Source organism: Cervus elaphus, chromosome 7 (assembly GCF_910594005.1).
Source record: "Cervus elaphus chromosome 7, mCerEla1.1, whole genome shotgun sequence".
NCBI lineage: Eukaryota > Metazoa > Chordata > Mammalia > Artiodactyla > Cervidae > Cervus > Cervus elaphus.
In genome coordinates, this window is record NC_057821.1 from 50,318,375 (window position 1) to 50,336,842 (window position 18,468).

The following is an 18,468-nucleotide window of genomic DNA, read 5'->3' on the forward strand; positions in this document are numbered from 1 at the left end:
TGAGGTTTGGGGAGTTACTATTGGTTCTGTTGAATTACCCCCATAAACTCAGGAGTAGACCGGCCAACAGGAATTGGTTCCCGTCTCACGTCTGTCGTGCAGCGGCTGTTGACCTGTGTTCCCTTATCTACAGGGCGAGGTGTGGGTGTGTGTCCCCTGAGGGCCCCCTCCCCCTGGGCCTCCCCACGAGGGTCCAGGAGGGATGCAGACTCCATGGGGTCCCCACCCAGCAGCTGCTGGCCCCCGGGGAGGCCCGGCCCCGGCCCGCCCGGCGGTGACTAACCGTGCCCCTGTCCGCGTGCAGGTTCGGCCGGCGGCCTGTGCTGCTCTTCTCCATCATCTTCATCCTCATCTTCGGACTGACCGTGGCGCTGTCCGTGAACGTGACCATGTTCAGCACACTCAGGTTCTTCGAGGGGTTCTGCCTGGCGGGAGTGACCCTCACGCTGTATGCGCTGCGTAAGTAGGGGCCTTCGGGGGGCCTTGAGGAGGTGAGGGAGCGTGTGGCCGCCACGTGCAAGGTGCAGGCAGGCGTCCGCGTGCTGAGACTCTGGAGCGCAGACGACGGCATCTTCCTCGGCGAGGACCCTGCTCCCGGGCTGTGCATCTCACCCGCCCTCCAGCCTGAACTCCGGCTCGGGCTCAGGATGTGTCGGAGCCTGTGGGGGGTTGCATCGCCACCTGGAGAAGTGGGGCTCTGCCTGCCTCGGGGGCCGGGGTCCTCCATGTTGACTCGCGTGCTCCTCCAAACCCAGGCGTCCCCACGCTTGGGAAACAGGGAACACAGCAAGTGGCTCATGTTTGGGGTGGGCTCTGTGTTCTGATGGATTTCTTAAGAGTTTTCTTTCTTTGTGTTTTTCACTAAGGCTATGCAGAGTCCAAATGTCCCACATTCCCGTGTGGCCTGAGTGGTCTGGACTTGAACCCCGAGCCCTGGTGCTGGGAGATTTAAGTGGCGATCTTTTCAGGGTGAAGAGACTGTCCTCTGTTGATCCGCCGTGTGGGCGTCTGTGTGGACCCCCCTCTTAGGATGGCCGTCTTGCTTCTTTGGTGTTTTCTAGTGCATGGCCACACACCCACAGGGAGAAGGAAGGTTTTAGGTGTGGATGTTTATTTATTTTCCAGTTTTATATTTTTTAACCATGGTGTGGAAAGAACCATAAGGAATAATATAAGGTTATTCGTAACATACTTTCCTTTTCTTTCCCTTGGACAACATGTTTAGGATCAGAGATTAAGTAGCAATTTCTAGAGGGGTCGATAAGGATAGCTCTGATTATCTTAAGGTGCAGCTACCTTTGTTTAGCGTATGATCCCTTTAAACGACACTGTTAAATAAACTGGATTTTGTTCCCTGTTGTAGAGGATAGAACTATGGTCCGTTACAGCATGGGTGTACAGTCACGGAGAAGAACAGGACTACAGATGTGTTCTCCGGAATCCACAGTCGGCTGTTCTGTTCTCTTCTTCTGACGTTGACTTGAGTTGTGATTTCTTAGACATCGCCGTTTTCAGGTTATTTGCATCTGTCCTGGCAGCCTCGCGCTGGGGGGTCCTTGGGACTGTGCCTGTCCTGGGTCAGCGGGTCGGTGTGACGACCCTGTGGAGGCCTTGTCTCTCTGAACAGAGGTCTTGGGGGTGCGTGTTGAGCCTGAGCGCTTCCATAGGAGCTGCCTGGGCCCTCCTCCCTCCCTGCCCCCATGGTCTGCACAGAGGAGCGGCCCCCCTTTCTGGAGGAGACCCCGGCCCTTGTCTCGGGCCCGCAGGCCCCGGGTGTGTACCAGCGTGTGGGGTCTGCTCTCCAGGGCCCCATCCCCACGGGGCTCCAGTTCTCACGGGAGGGCGCCGTGCTCTGCCCCCTGGAGGGCCCTGTTCTAGGGGCAGCTCTGCAGGCTGGCAGAATGGGACAGTGGGCTTCAGGAACTGAGCAGAGAAACAGCCTCCGTCTCAACAGCCTGGTGCCTGTCAAACTCAAGCGCAGAGGATGTTGGCAGAAAAGAGCCTTAAAACAAAGCTGACGTATCAGCTTTATCTTGCATGCCCACTGCTGCCAGAGACCGCCGGGAGGCTCGGGGGAACCCTTGGGGCTCAGCGGGAGAGGAGCCTGACCTAGTAGCCCTGCCAGCCTCTGATCAGCAGTGGGAGGACCAGCTCTGGCCATCTCTGCAGACTCCCCTGCCTTCACCAGACCTGGAGGAAAACTCCCCCCCACGGCACCCTGTCAGCCTCACTTAGAATCACCATTGGCCCTATAAACCTGTGACTGTGAAAAATGAAGCTAAGGATGTTTTTCAAGAGATTACACGTGAGCTCTTGACAGTGGAAAGTTCTGGTGTACTTCAGAACCATACCGGAAGTGTGCTTATCCCAGGAAAGCTTTGCTGTTATGTCACGGGTGCAGAACCAAGCAACCAGCTGTCTGCAGACTTTCTACAGAGCCAGGTGGTAAATGTTTCATTCCATCACAGGCACTCAGCTCTGCCATGATATCCTATCGTTGTTGCTCAGTCATTAAGTCATGTCTGACTTTTTGCAGCCCCATGGACTTCAGCATACCAGGCTGCTCTGTCCTTCACCGTCTCCCGGAGCTTGCTCAGACTCATGTCCATTGAGTTGGTGATGCCATCCAGTCATCTCGTCCTCTGTCACTGCCTGTCATCCTCCTGTCCTCAGTCTTTCCCAGAATGGGGGACTTTTCCAATGAGTCGGCTCTTCACATCAGGTGGCCAAAGTATTGGAGCTTCAGCATCAGTCCTTCCAATGAATATTCAGGTTGATTTCCTTTAGCATTGACAAACGGTTTCCTCTCCTTGCAGTCCAAGGGACTCTCAAGAGTCTTCTCCAGCACCCAGCAGTAAATGAGATGTAAATGGTTAGGCGTGGCTGTGCTCCAGGAAGACCTTACTCACAGAAGCAGGTGGCGGCTGCTTGACCAGCGGGCTGGCGTATTTCTGCCACCCAAAAGTGCTCCTCTTTCCACTGACTGCTGGGGAGCTTGGAAAACCTCGAATCTCATCTAGCATGTGTGTGGGCTCGGCAAGCTGAGCTTTAAATGCTGGCCCCATTCCTAGTTTTATTTGAAACTTTCTGCTTTCATTTTTTCCTTTGTCCCATTTTTATATTGCCATAAGTTCAGTGTTATATGACTGTATGGATTTGTGTGAGCAGTCTTAAGTTTTCTCTGAAATGACACAGGGCATAAGTAAAGAGTTACATTTTCTTAGATTGGGATTACAAATCAGACGTCACGGCAGATACCACTGTGGTGAGAATTTCCAAGTGTCCACTAGTGGCCCACTAGGTTGATGTGATATGTGATATAGCAAAATTAACATAAAGCAGAAGAGTAATTATCTGGAGTTCACTGAGATAGTATTCAAACAGCGTAAATCAGGGGATTGACTGAGAGACGGGAGGAGAACCAAGTTTGGGAAGAGAGGCTCAAAAAAGGAAAGTTCTAAGTGGACAGCATCGGGGCGGGCGTGCTGTGTGCCGGGCGGGGGCAGCCCCTCCCCCGGCGGTCTTGGAGGAAACGGAGGCTGGGGTGGGAACTGAGGATCCCAGCCCTCGGTCCACGGGGCTGGTGACGCTGAACTTCCTAACCAGTGTGCTTGCTTCGTATACCAGTCGTACCTGGGCTGAGTGAATGCTTGGCAATTTGTTTCGCTTAAAGGAATTTCTTGCTAACCCTGGTCACAGGGTTAAAATATTTCTCGACTGAAGCTCTCACTCCGGAGGCGCTGATTATTTGGGAGATAAATGTTAGACGGCCCTGACGCTCTGTCCCCGCCACTGGCAGGCTTTTATCTCACTTCGTGCATCTGCTGGAAAGGTCTGAACTTTCTCAGAAGAGACAGGATGTGCTTCTCTTTTGCGTCTTGCAGGTGCCTGGCCTTGCAAGTGGGGAGAGTCTTGGTTTTGGCAGGTCGCGTGGCTTGCGGAGCTCATTGTGAAGGTGGGCTCTGTGTCTGAGACGTGCTGCTGATGTGGGAAACTGTGCTTTTACGTGCGGAGTTGCTTAAGGCTTTTTCGGCTTTGGAATTTTTCTACGGTACATTCCAGTTAAACACTCCTTCCTTTAAACTGTAGTTTCCTTAAATTCACCAAAGGGAGACGAGGTTGCGTAATTAGGACATAAACCAGAGACCGTTGGCATCTTCCCCAGGAGCCTGTACCTGGAAGCCCGTTGGCAGGAGCCAGAGACGGAGCGATGCTGAACTGCGATTGGTGGCTGCAGGCGGGGTCCGGCCGCCTCTGAGGCTGCGCGAGACACTCAAGTAATTTAACCCGCCTGGCCGCCCTGGTGGCCTCCTTGTATCTCTTAGCTCTGACGAAGAAGAGAAAAGAGAAAATCTTGACCTAGCCAGGCCAGGGGCAGGGAAGCACAGACCAAGGAAAGAGGCGAGCATCCTGTTTCCTTATCTGTTCGTGAAAATAAAGACTTGCCAGACATGAAAGTCTTGCCCATGTGCTTCTCAACAAGGGCAGCCACGACCTGTCGCGTGAATTCTTTCCCCAGGGATGGTTCACCTCACAGACAAGGTGATGCTGCTTTTGCTGGGATGTGTCCTTGTTGAAAAGAAAAGCAGAGAGAAAACAGCTCTTGGAGCTGACTTGCTGTCCATGTGCTGAGTCCTGCGGGAGAGGAATGGTTTTCTTACGTTCTCTGAATCGGTCCTCATTGGATCTCTGTCTCTCTGTCCCCATTGGGGCAACCTCCCCCTCCCCAAGTGGAAGTGATGAAGCCTGCCTCTTGATGGCAGAGACCACACCTTAGTGACGGTGAGTGAATGAACACTCCTTGTTTTTGTTTTTAGGCCTAACAGCAACGAGCCGTTTCCTTGAAAACTTCTCTCAAAGGCTTGGCGTTCTCATTATAATAACCCTCCTCAAACCCAGACAGCTTAAATAATTGGACAAATTTTACGCATAATCAAAGGGTGACCAGAAACTTCACAGGTGACTGAGTTACTGATTACTTTGCAAAGTGTGAAGCCGAGTCTTAACTGGTAAATAATCTCGGGAGAGCCTTGAATTTGCTCTGAGCGGGGTGATGTCGCTCACGAGATGATGGTCTTGGCCTCCGGCTGAGTCATTTCCAGTGTGCTGGGTGATGTTCCTTCTTGCTATTGTGTGTCTTTCTTTTCTTGTTCAAATCTGGGACTTTGGTGCTCCAGGGTTCCTTATCTGTTTTTTTTTTTTTTAATACAGTTTCTTTCTTTTATTTATTTTTGACTGCGCCGGATCTTCATTGCTTTTGCGAAGCCTGTCTCTAGTTGGGGGGAGCAGGGACTGCTCTTGGTTGCAGCACACACCGCTCCTTTCGGTGGCTTCTCTTAGCGCGGAGCACGGGCTCCAGGCGCACAGACTCAGAAGTGTGGCTCATGGGCTATAGTTGCTCTGTGCTTCGTGGAATCTTCTCAAACCAGGGGTAGAACTGGTGTTCGCTGTTTGGACTGGCAGAGATTGGCAGGCAGATTCTCATCCACCAGGGAAGTCCTCTGTGTATTTCTGTAATTTAATGTTTTTCTGAATACTCCTTGGGGTGTATTTCAGTTGCCAGGATTGTTGAGCGTCAGAGCCGCCGTGCTTATAATAAGAAAACAGTCCACTGAACCATAGTTCCAGGTGGCGGGCTGTTGGGCTGTGGGGTCAGGTGTAGTGACTTCAGCTGGCTAGAGCGCTAATATGTGCATCGCATTTGGGTGAAGGAACAGTTTCTCGAGAACATGCTCTGGGCACCATGACCCATCGCCTGTCTTCACTCCGCACCCCCGTCTTCAGCCGCCCCTCTTCTCAGCAGCTGCCCTGGGAGCCCCAGCCCTGCACTTCTGGTGGGACCAGACCTGCCAACAGGCTTTGTCAGCCAAGGCAGTGAGTCAGAGTTTACCCAAAGCCTTTAGCAAGCATTTTTTTTTTTTTAAATTTCAGAAGAGTTTTTGTCTGATGCAGGTTCCAAATGATACAGTTGGGAAATCAGAATGGACTTAGGTTCTCATCTGGCCTTCCCTTCTCTGGACACACTCTGCTAACCCGGCAGACAGACTGTGACAAGTGAAGAGCTCATATAGAAGAGGAAGGTGGCCAGGCCTCTGTGCCCCCGCTGCCCACTCACCACCCCAGAGCCCCGGCGCCGGTGCCTCCTCGGGGTGCAGGAGAGGGCAGGGGCGCCCGGGCCCCTCCCCCGAGGGGCTGGCCTGAGGCTGGAGGGGTGAGCCGTCCGTGGGGAGCCGGGAAGTACCCCCGAGGACCGATTTTTCTCAGAGTGGTGCCGGTTCTTCAAATGAAAATGGTGACCCCTCTCTCCCCCTTCTTACCTGTTAGCCGCGGTGCGGATTTACATGGAGACTTCACTCCGAAGAAAGTGCAAACGTCTGTGTGTCTGTGTTGCACAAGAAGGTGCACTGTGTCTGTCCACATCAAAGGTGGAAAGACGAGGGCAGAGGAGGGGGTCTGCGCCTGGTGGGCTCACTGAGGCCCAGACTCCGTCTTCTGCCGGAGGTTAGGGCAGCGTGTCTGTGTGTGGGGGGGTGCTTCAGAGTGCCTGTTTCTTTGGGTGTTTCGAACTTGGTGAGAAGATAGTCTGTCTCAAAACTGGCAGAAAAGAATAGAAATATTTAGCTATCTAGCATTCTAAAATCACAGTCTCTGGATGCCTTGTCCAGCATGCATGCGTGCTTAGTCGCTCAGTCGTGTCTGACTCCCTGTGACCCCAGGGGCTGCAGCCCAGCAGGCACCTCTGCCCGTGGGATTTCCCAGAGAAGAATACTGGATTGTGTTGCCATTCCCTTCTCCACGGGATCTTCCTGGCCCAGGGATGGAAGCCTTGTCTCCTGCATTGCAGGCGGATTCTATACCTCAGAGCCTCCAGGGAAGCCCCGCCCCCACTTTTTTTTTTTAAGAATGGAGGATAATATTAATATTAACACCATGTCTGTCCTTAAGGACTAGGCGTTTCCAGACACATAGTGATTTTAGCGGTGGGATGGTAGTGGTGGCCGAGAGCTTCATTTGAAACAAGGTATTCACGCACCAAGAGGGAAGCAGGACGATCTGGAAATCTGGAGACCCAGGTGTAGTGAGAGGCTCCGTGGTGGACCCAGACCTTATCTCCCCGCCTCTGTCTCCATCTCTCTGAAGTCAGGGCACAGGTGTTCGATGTGTCCCGTGGAATCACGGAACTATGGAGTCACTTCTGGAACCATCGGTGGAGAAAATGAGTAGAAAACAAAAATGAACGGACTCCAGGTGTGGACACTGAATACCGCGGTCCAAATAAGAAAACAGCAAAACCAGGTGGAAACCCCCGCTGCCTGCCGCCTTCTCCCTTTGGAACTCTAAGCTTAACCAGGAGCTCCTCCACGTTGAGGGGGTCACCAGGAACCAGGGATGCTGGGCTCTGAGCGGCGTCCCCGTCCAGCCCAGGTGGGCAGCTGGGGTCATTGCCGTCCAGAGGCTGCCGCGCGTGGGGACTGGAGTCCAAGGTGACGACGTGGGAGGAGGTGAGCGAGCGGCCGGATTAACCTTCCCGGCTTCCCGGCCCCCGGGGGCCAGGCCCTGCCCTCCCCCCACAGCCCCGTCCCCGCACCCCGACCCTCCTGGGAGAGCCTGCCTTGCTCTCTGCACCCTCCTGTCTTGCCGCACGCTTGCCAGGTGGACCCACAGGCCTGTTCTGGGAATCCCGTAGGATGCTACCGGAGTTTCTTCTCTCATCTGGAAAGATAGGAAGAGACACAGGGCTGGAAGCCGGCTGACTGGGAGAGGGGCTGAGGAGAAGTAAGAGAGGCACTAGGCTGACTGTTTTTCATTCTTGAAACAGAAGAGAGAGGAAATGAATGTCACCTTGGGAGCAGGTGGAGACCAGGCTTCTTCAAAGACATCCAAATGGATCTGGTGGGAGGTGAAGTCATGAGTGGTTTGCCGAGACTTCTATTGCCCAAAACAAAACGAAACAAAACACAACTTTGGCAGTGAGACCAGAGAGAAATGTGACTCCCGAGATGAGGAGCCATAACGCTTGCTGTCAGCACCGGTGTGACTGCATCACGCCAGAGAAGCTGGGCTTCAGAGAGTCTCGGTTTCGCTTGGGGCAGCCTGTGAAAGCAGGATGGCTTTCTTCCTCACTCAGCAAGTGTCTGAGGGCTTCCTGGGTACCAGGGGGCCATGATGAACTTGAGTACTTGCTGTGTGCTCTTAGGGGCCAAGCATGCAAAGGCAACATGCCTTTCTGCACATCAACAGATGACTGGCTTCAGAAGACGTGGTGTGTGTGTACAACGGAACATTACTCGGCCTTAAAAAGAATGAAGCAGTGCCCTTTGCGGCAACATGGATGGACCTGCTCATAGTGAAGTCAGTCAGACCAGACAGATATCATGATGTCACTTACGTGTGGAATCTAAAAAATAATACAGAGGAGTTTATTTACGAAACAGAAACAGACTCTCAGACATAGGAAGCAAACTGTGTGTACAAGAGGGAGAAAAGAATGGGGGAGGGATAGACTAGGAGGTTGGGATCAACAGATACATACTGCTGTATATAAAATAAACAACATGCTCCTGCCATATAGCACAGAGAACTAGAGTCAGTATCTCGTAACAACCTAGAGTGGAAAAAATACTGAAAAAAAATATAACCGAATCACTTTGCTGTACGCCTGAGACGACACCAACACTGCACGTCAGCTGCGCGGTTTAAAAAGCCGTCATCTGTGTGACAGAAACCACTACAGTGTTGTAGAGTAATCAGCCTCCAACTAATACAAATAAATGGGGGGAAGAAAGCTATCATCACGTCCTCCTCAGTCTCTCCTTTCTACTCCTTAACATCAAAACACTGCTCAGCACCATGCCACACACACACACTCACACACAGACACGCACAGGCGTGTGCACACACACACACACAGACACGCATAGGCGTGTGCACACACACACACAGACACACACAGACACGCACAGGGGTGTGCACACACACAGACATGCACAGGCGTGTGCACACACACTCACACAGACATGCATAGACGTGTGCACACACACACACAGACACTCACACACAGACACGCACAGGGGTGTGCACACACATGCACAGGCGTGTGCACACACACTCACACAGACACGCATAGGCATGTGCACTCACACACACACAGACACGCACAGGTGTGTGCACACTCACACACAGACACGCACAGGGGTGTGCACACACACAGACACGCACAGGCGTGTGCACTCACACACACACAGACACGCACAGGCGTGTGCACACACACACAGACACGCACAGGGGTGTGCGCACACACAGAGACACGCACAGGTGTGTGCACACTCACACAGACACGCACAGGCATGTGCACACTCACACACAGACACACAGGCGTGTGCACACACACACTCACACAGACACGCATAGGCATGTGCACTCACACACACACAGACACGCACAGGCGTGTGCACACACACACAGACACACACAGGGGTGTGCGCACACACAGAGACACGCACAGGTGTGTGCACACTCACTCACACAGACACGCACAGGCGTGTGCACACTCACACACACACAGACACGCACAGGCATGTGCACACTCACTCACACAGACACGCACAGGTGTGTGCACACACACAGAGACACGCACAGGCATGTGCACACTCACACAGACATGCACAGGCGTGTGCACACACACAGAGACACGCACAGGCGTGTGCACACACACACACACAGACACACAGGCGTGTGCACACTCACACACACACCCTGCCTTCAGCGTGAGCAACGTCACACCCCTCGAAGGACACAGCTGCCCCCCCAGCTCTGCTGCGGTTCTGAGTTCCCAGCTGTCGAGCCAAGACAATGCGCTGTTTTAGGCGACTTCAAGGAAAAAAATCTCATTACCGTCTTGCCTTCTAACTCAGTTTTTCCTGTCCAGTGACAAGGAAAATTTACCACTGTTATTTTCTTGCGCAACAACGCAGATGCCCTTAAGCCCCTAACTTCCTCACTTAAAAATGATGGCAATGGTAAATTTTATATTATATACATTTTACCAAAATTTTTTCGAAAAGTTATTTTCTTCCTAAAATACCTGACATGAAGACAAGGTGGTATTTTTCTGGGGAACACAGGAATTAAAAGCAATGCTTGAAACAATTTAGATCACATTGGTCACTGTATGGAAGTTGCTTTTGCCCCAGTTACCTCTTACCTACTGGGCAACCATTGCTCCATCCACGGTCTGCATTTCTCAATCCTCGGCCTGCGTTACTGGCCACTCTCACTGGCCCTTTCTTCGCACCCTGGTTATCAGGCTGTCCTGACTTCCCACTGGTCTCTCAGGTTACCGCTTCCTGCCTCCCTCCACCCACTTACTTCTCCTGTCAGTCGGGTTCTCAGCACACTCAGCTCTTCGGAGCCTGTGACTGCCTCCGAACTTCTGGACAGACGACTGCCTGCTAAGTCAGCCCTCTTGGGTGCCCCTAAGGCACCATCCGCTCGTCATGTCTGAACGTGAAGCTGCCTGTCATCACCCCCAGCAACCCTGCCGGAGGAGGGAGAGGCCACTGGCTTCAAAATCTATAGGGTTTGGAATCAAAATCCTGGGCTGCCTCCCTCACTCCACCGTGTGGAGGAGAATCAGTCCAGGTGCCCCAGCTGGTCGCCCGGTCCTGCCCCCACCCCATCCGCTCTCAGTCACCTGGGACTCGTCCCGCCTCCTCAGAGCCTCTCCTTCCCCGTGGCCAAGGCCTTCACACAGGCTCTCCTTCCTCTCCCAGATGCCGCAACGGCCTGCAGCTTTCAGCGTGGCCTGAGCTCTCCACTGCCCCAGCCTGACCAGCCCCCCTGAAATGTGCATCTAAAACTCTACCTTTCTTCTTCGAAACCTACAGGAGCCTGGCCTGTCCCATGGTCACGGAAGACAGAATCTCTGTGCATTGTCCTAGCCTCCTTCCCAGGCTTCCCGCCTCATGATTCTGGTCTCTACCCAGCCCCCAGCCACTCTCATTACCCAGGATGCTCTAGGCTCCACCTGGGTCCTAACCACTCTCATTACCCAGGGTGCTCTAGGCTCCACCTGGGTCCTAACCACTCTCATTACCCAGGATGCTCTAGGCTCCAGCTGGGTCCTAACCTGTCTCATTACCCAGGATGCTCTAGGCTCCAGCTGGGTCCTAACCTGTCTCATTACCCAGGATGCTCTAGGCTCCAGCTGGGTCCTAACCTGTCTCATTACCCAGGATGCTCTAGGCTCCAGCTGGGTCCTAACCACTCTCATTACCCAGGATGCTCTAGGCTCCAGCTGGGTCCTAACCACTCTCATTACCCAGGATGCTCTAGGCTCCAACTGGGTCCTAACCACTCTCATTACCCAGGGTGCTCTAGGCTCTGGCCGGTCCCTAACCACTTTACCCAGGATGCTCTAGGCTCCCCTGACCACTCACATTACCCAGTATGCACTAGGCTCAAGCTGGTCCCTTATCACCCACAGGACCCAGAGTGCGCTGAACTCCTCTGGCCTCTGAGCATCCAGTGCAAATAGCAAATACCTACCCTTTTGACCCTACCAAACCCACAGTTCATGGTGCTCCGGTGGCCTTTCCATGGCCGGCTTCAGCCTGGTCACGTCCTGGACTGCTGTCTATATGTGTGGAGACTCTGTTCTCCTGCTACTGTGTTCAAACCATTATTTAGCCTGAATCTGTGCCGCCGGTCGGGGTGACCTTTGGTCTTTGTGAGTGTAAATTCAGACACAAACATGGGCCTGAAGTCCTAGCTCCACGCTGGGTTCCTGGCTGCTCACCCAGACAATCAGGGTGATGCTTATGTTAACGTATCAATAGATGAGTTTTCACTGACATGAGAACATAAAATGTACGAGTTTCTGCAGACTGCTTGGAATGTGTCCGCAGGTGGCCGCAGGCCTCTCCCCAACTCAGGAACCATGTTCTAAAGTCCGGAGTCCAGCCCCACCGCGGGGCCCTCTCCCTGGCCCCATTCCCACCACCCTCAGCTCCCCCTCCCCCGTACCCAGGTTGATGGCTTCTCCTGCCTCAACCCCCCTCCCTTTCCAGGGTCTGCTTCCTCTCTGGCCTCCTCCAGCTGATGACCAGGCACCTTCCCACGATGCTCCTCCCTCTCACCCAGGAGCCTGGCCAGCAGGTGTGACTCTCCAGGGAGTCTCCGTGGGGGAAGAAGAAGGTTTCCCCAGAGGACTGGGGCTCCCCGGGTCGTGGATGCCGGGTGAGGTGTCCGGGCTTCACTCTGGAGGCCGAGGACGGCCATCACCGCCTCTGTGAGAAAGCATTTGCTCCATTCTGTGTTTCGGGGAGGTGGTGCTGGGGGTCCTGTCCTCTCATCCTGTGGTGACTGTGCTGTTCTAGTTCTCCCTGGTTCTGACCGGTTTGAACCAACTGTCCTCTGTCACAGAAGGCGTCCCCGGACGTGGTTCAGTGGGGAACGAGTGATTCAGATCTCTGGTTCTCAAGGATGAAGTTTACCCCAGCCTTCCTTCTCTTGGCAGTTTTGTCACAGACAAGAGGGTCTCCTCCAGAATCACCCTTCGGCGGCTATCCTGGTGTTTGCACAGCTCTTGGAGGGCAGGGATGTTGCTGGAACCTGGGTGTCAGCCTGGAGCTTGTTGGATATCAACTTGCTCCAGGGTACTCAGATCTTATTCTTTAAGAGGGTGAGACTGAATCACTTGCTTCCCGGGTGGCTCAATGGTAAAGAATCTGCCTGCCAATGCAGGAGATGTGGGTTCAATCCCTGGGTCGGGAAGATCCCCTGGAGAAGGGCATGGCAACCCACTCCAGTATTCTTGCCTGGAGAATCCCATGAACAGAGGAGCCTGGCAGGCTACAGTCCATGGGGTCTCAAAAAAGTTGGATACGACTGAGCGACTGAACAAGTGACACAGAGGTCGCCACCCAGTGGAGGTGGGTTTGCAGGGTGCCCGGGAGGAGTGTCGCGGAGCCCAGACCTTGCTTTTCGTTTGTGATCGTTGCCCGGAAACCCTCCTGGTCTCTGACCCGCTCGTTTGTGGGGGTGTTTGTTTTCTGCTTCTTTGTGGGGTCACTGTAGGGTCTCATTTCATGTTCTCTGCAGGGATGATTGCTCTTTTGGTGCTCTTCCAGCCTCTCCTGTCTGGCAGTCTCCCCGTCCGCCTTGTGACCGTAGAAGCGAACGTTTGCACGGCTGGCTTTTCTGTCGCTTCACCGCTGCTTGGTGTCCGTGTAGGGCTGGGACGAGGGCGCAGGAGGCGTCTGCCTTCAGCTGATGCAAGAGCGTCTCTTAGGCTCCCATCCTCTCTCAGGGTTGAGAAGGCAACCCCAAGTAAAAGAACAGTTGGGACCTCAGGCTGGTTACCTTCTGAACAGTCATGCAGACCTCTGCCCTCTGTGAATATTGGGAATTGTTGTGAGCAGTGGATAGACATGAACCTGAAGCATTTGGGCAAGGGCGTGAGAACAGTGGTGGTTTGCGGTCCACTTTACAGAAGAAGAAATAAAATAAAACAAATGATTTTCTTTCCCACTCTTGCACCTCAGCTTGTGAGACAAAGCAAATCCATCGTAATAAACCGTCTCTAAAGAGGCGTAGACCAGAGCGGTCGCAGAGACCTTCGGCTGTGCTGAGAGTGGGCTGTCTACACTGCCCAGGGCTCTGACGTCACCACAGGCCGTTGAGCAGGGCAGCGTGGCTGTAACGTTAATGAAGTTTAATGAATTAAAGTCTGTGTTGGTTGGCGCTGCTGGAACCACACGCCATGTTGTTTAGTCACACAATCCTGTCTGACTGTTTTGCGACCGCATACACTGTAGCCCGCCAGGCTCCTGTGTCCATGGGATTTCCCAGGCAGGAATACTGGGGTGGGTTGCCGTTTCCTCCTCCAGAGAATCTTCCCGACCCAGGTTGCCATTGGCAGGCGGGTTCTTTACTGCTGACCCGCCTGGGAAGCCTGTGCTGCTGGAAATGTGGTGTTAAATCATCTGGGGGTGAGTTATTTCACCAGCTCTTACTTCCCTACTGAGTTCTACCCCTCCGCCCCGCGGCCCGGAGGGTATTCAGCTTGGCTGTTGGAGGCCTTTCAGGTGCCTGCTTCAGGGCTGAAGCAGAGCCCTCATCACCCCGCCAGCCTCCCGGCCTCACCCCCTCATCCTGCCAGCCTCAGTCGAGAACCACCATCCGCACCGGGGCTCCAGCTGGGCCTGAGCCACTGTCTTCTTGATCATCAAGTCCTACAGATCACTTGCCCAGCTACTGCCCCTGAAGCAAAGCCTTTCCATTTCTTGCCCGAATAACCACAACAGCTTCCTGAACCATCTTCCTGGTCGAGCCGTGCAACTGATTCTTCTCTTACAACCATGGCAATATTTATACGGCGTGAGCCAGAACTTGTACCCATCCACTTCAGACCCTCGGGGTTAGTCAGCAGCGGCTTCACTGTGACAGCAGGAAAACCCCAAACGACAGGGATCTACACAAAGTATCTGGTAATGTCTGTCCTCACTGGAGTCGTCCAGGGCTGGTACGGACAGTCTCCTGACTCTGGGGCCCGGACTCTCTCTGTCTGCTAATTCTGCACTCACGTCCGCATTCCGGCCAGCACAGAGGTGGGAGGGAGGATGCAGGGATGCTGTTCCCATGAAGGTCACCTCTCAGAGGTTGAGGGTACCACATCTTACCTCCCCTTAGTGTCCTGCCCACAGCCGGTTGCTGGGGACAGGGGGTGGGGCTGGGCAATATTGCTTCGTCTTGAACATCCACCAGCCCGCAGGAGACGGGGCAAAGGGTGTGGGGAGTGACCCGTGGTCATCGCCTCACGCTCCAGCAGCTTTCATGGTGCAGCCCCAGCTCCTCATCACGGCCTGTGAGGTCCTGCGAGGCCTGCCTCCCGCTGACCTCACTCTGTTTTCCAGCCAAACTGAACTTTCCGTCCTCTGTGTGCTGGGCTCCCCCTGCTTCCTTGGGTCATCCGTGCTGGCCTTGCCCTCTGCCTGAAACGCCACGTCCTAGGCCTCTGCAGGCTGGGCCACGTCTTGTCACTGTGATTCTGCTCACATCACGTCGGTGGTTATCACCCACATTATTCCTTTAGGACTGTCTGCCTTTTTCCCAGCATCCACCACTCCCTGGAGATTTACTGATTTACCTGCGTCTCCATCAGTACCACCCCCTGCTCTGGAGCAGGACCTCTCATCCTTCTTTCCCCCTGTATCTCTGGTACCCAGAGCTGTGCCTGGCACAGAAAGGGTGTCTAAATATGAGTTGGGTGAATGAAGGAATTCATGGCACTGTCAGAGTAGGAGTGTGTGTGTGGAGCTGGAAAGGCTGGAGTTCTCTTGGTCCATTTCTCATCTATGAAGGATGAGGGGAAGGGCTCGTGGTGGTGTCACGTAGGTGGTTATGAATGGTAGCGGTAATTAGCTGAGATTTCTCATGAAAGCCTCGTGGACTAGACAGATTCGGACCGGAAGCCAAGAGGATTGGCTGGATTTGGAACTGATCGCTCACCCCCCTGCTTCCACGACTGATCGACAATCTGGGGGCAGCGGACGAAAGATGCCCACGAGCTCGGTCTAGACGTCATCTTGCGCTCCACCTTCGGGCCCTCCTCAGAGAGTCTTCCCTGGCTGCTCACACAGAATTCGCCGGCTTATTTCTCTTACTACACGCTGATCCTCTGCGTGCACTTTTAAAGCATTGTCTAATTGTGGCATAAAGCTCTAACAGAAAGCTCCCCATCGTTTCCCTCTCTAAGTGGTTGTGCCGTGTTAAGGACATTCACTTTGTTGTGCAGTTGTCACCACCGTCCGTCTCCCACTGAAACTGTGCCCCGTGACACGCTGGCCTCCCCTCCCCCTCGCCAGCCCCCACTACCCACGTTCTACTTTCTGTCTGCATCTGAGTCCTCTGGGGACCTCACGCCAGTGGCATCACGCAGTATTTGTCCTTTTGCGCTGGTTTATTTGAGTTATAATGTCTTCAAGGCTCACCTATGTTGTAAAGCGTGGCCAGGCTTCTGTTTTAAGCCTGAGTAGTATTCCAGTGTCTGTCTAGACCGTGTGTAGTTTATCTGTCCTTCCACCCCTGGACAGAAGGTGGGTTGCGCCCACCTTCTGGCTGATGAAGGGAGCAGGGGTGAGACCTTGCTTCCAGTTCTTTGGGGTATATACCCAGAAGTGGGATTGCTGGATTATAAAGGACTCACTTTTTCCATCTGATGCAAGTGTTGGCCCTGGGCCCCGGCTGTCTCCAGCATGGCGTGGCCTGGCCGCTGGGGAGCAGGGCCCGCAGGGCGGCTGCGGCCAGAGGTGCCAGTCTCCTCCGGGCACCAAGAACAAGGCTGTCTCAGAAGAACCGGGAACCTCCCGCGGCCGCTTTATTTGGAGCCCCTCCCCCGACTTCACAAAGGAGCGGAATCGTTAAGGAGGACGGTGCCCCTCCCGAGTGCACGGCTGGGGCTGCGGCTGTGGTCTCTGTGCAGCAAGCGAGTCTCCCTCCTTCCTGTCCAGCGCTGAGGCCTGTCTGCCCCCCTGCAGGGCTCCCTTGGGGCCGTGTCCCAAGGGTCCCGTCCTGCCCCCTCTTGTCTTCCCTCGGGCCCATTTCTAAACTCCTGGGGAACTTTCTGAGCCGGGGCGGCATCACTGGTGTGTTTCTAGCTCGTGGCGACCCAGGTCGTATAATAAATGCATGTGCAGGTAATTAAAGACCTGGGAGGAGCGTGTGAAGATGCTGTTTTTAAGCCCTCTGAGACCTCCTCTTCGTGTCCAGCAGGGACTGAGGTGTTTAAATGGGGAGATGGGGAGCTGTGTTGTTTTGAGTGCAGTGCGTCTGATTTGGCAGCGTCCGGCTTGAGTTCAGAGCCGAGGCACTTGCCGAGGGATCTTAGTGCCTAAGGGGTCACTCTGTGGGTGTTCTTGGAGAGGTGAGCTGAGAAACACTCGGAGCCCGGATCTGCCCTGCCGACGTGCGGCTGATAGACTCCTCCCCGTTCTGGTGGCAGAGGCCTCTGAGGATGGTTTGTTGTGAGAACAGGGGTGGTGTTTGGGGGCCAGAAGCAGGTACTTGTGTTTGTTCCCACAGCGGGGAGGACGCAGATGTCCTTGTCTCCGGTCAGTCTTCAGAGGACATCCCTGAGGAGCCCAGAGACCTTTAAGGAACCTGGGCCATCGGGGCCGCAGGGAGGGACAAGGTGAGTCCATCTATAACAAATCACCAGTTGTGCGGCTCGATCAAGATATCTAGGTTTGGGACCTTTGTGTTTCATTGGGTAAAATATACATAACGTTAGGGGCTTCCCAGGCGGCACTAGTGGTAAGGAACCCTCCTGCCAATGCAGCAGATGTAAGAGGCCTGGGTTCCATCCCTGGAGAAGGGAATGGCCACCCACTCCAGTATCCTTTCCTGGAGAATCCTACTGACAAAGGAGCCTGTCAGGCTACAGCCCATGGGGTTGCAAAGAGTCGGACACGACTGAAGTGACTTAGCACGCACACACACATACATAACGTGAAATGATGTCAACCCTTCCTAAGTGTGCGACTCAGTGGCATTAAGTGTATTGCTGTTATTAGTGTCACCACCGTCCATCTTGGAATATTTTTCGTCTTGCAGAACTGAAACTCTGTCCCCAGTAAACCACACCTCCCCACGCCCTCCTCCCAGACCCTCACACCCACGTTCTCCCTCCCTGTCTCTATGAATCCGATGACTCTGGGACCTTGTGTAAGTGGGATCACCAAGGATTTGTCTTTCGGCTTTGTTCACTGAGCGGAATGCTGTCGGGGTTCATCCATGCCGTGACCTGGGTGAGAACCCCCTTCCTTTCTGAGGCTGAGCCGTGTTCCACGCTGTGGGTGTGGCACACCCCGGTCATCCGTCATCGGTCACCTGGGAGGATTCCTCTTCTGAACGGTTGTGAGCGGCGCTGCGTGGACAGGTGTGCACAGCGGTCCGTCCACGTCCCTGCTTCCAGCTCCTTTAGGGCACATGCTCTGAGGAGGAGTTGCTGGGTCATAGAGTTTCGAAGACTTTTGAAGTCACTGTGTTCTTTGGAGATGATTTGATCTAACTTTCTACAGCAGAATAAGAGTTAATGTTGACTTTTCTTTTTTCAAATAGAATGAAAAGGAGGCAAAAAATACAGTCATTATTTACTAATCAAATTGCAGGTTTGAACTAGGTGATGTGATGATGAAACCAGAGGCAGTGCTGTTTTTCTGTTTTGTTGTCTTTGTACCTTTTTATATAATAATAATAATTATTATTATTATATATGCATGTTTCTTCCTGCCTCTAGAGACATATCCTTTTAAACTGATTTTCCTACTGATATGATTTTAAAATGCTTACAGCATTCATACTTTTCACTTGTCTATACTTTCAAAGAACAAAGGCGCATTTAGATGGAATGCTTGTTTAAAATGGGTCTGATGGATTAAAACCTTTCATTGTAAAGTCGGTTTGTGG

General features: G+C 53.5%; 1 protein-coding gene across 3 annotated transcripts in view; it reads left to right on the plus strand.

Moving 5' to 3' along the window:
- SLC22A23 (solute carrier family 22 member 23) overlaps window positions 1-18,468 on the plus strand; it is a 128,425-nt gene that overhangs the window by 41,594 nt on the left and 68,363 nt on the right. For 2 of the 3 annotated variants that reach the window (XM_043908638.1, XM_043908639.1), the window contains exon 3: window positions 305-459. The exons of the other annotated variant lie outside the window; for it this stretch is intronic. In XM_043908638.1, coding sequence (XP_043764573.1) covers window positions 305-459 — 155 coding nt within the window. The remainder of the gene's footprint in view (window positions 1-304; window positions 460-18,468) is intronic. 3 annotated transcript variants of the gene reach the window in all.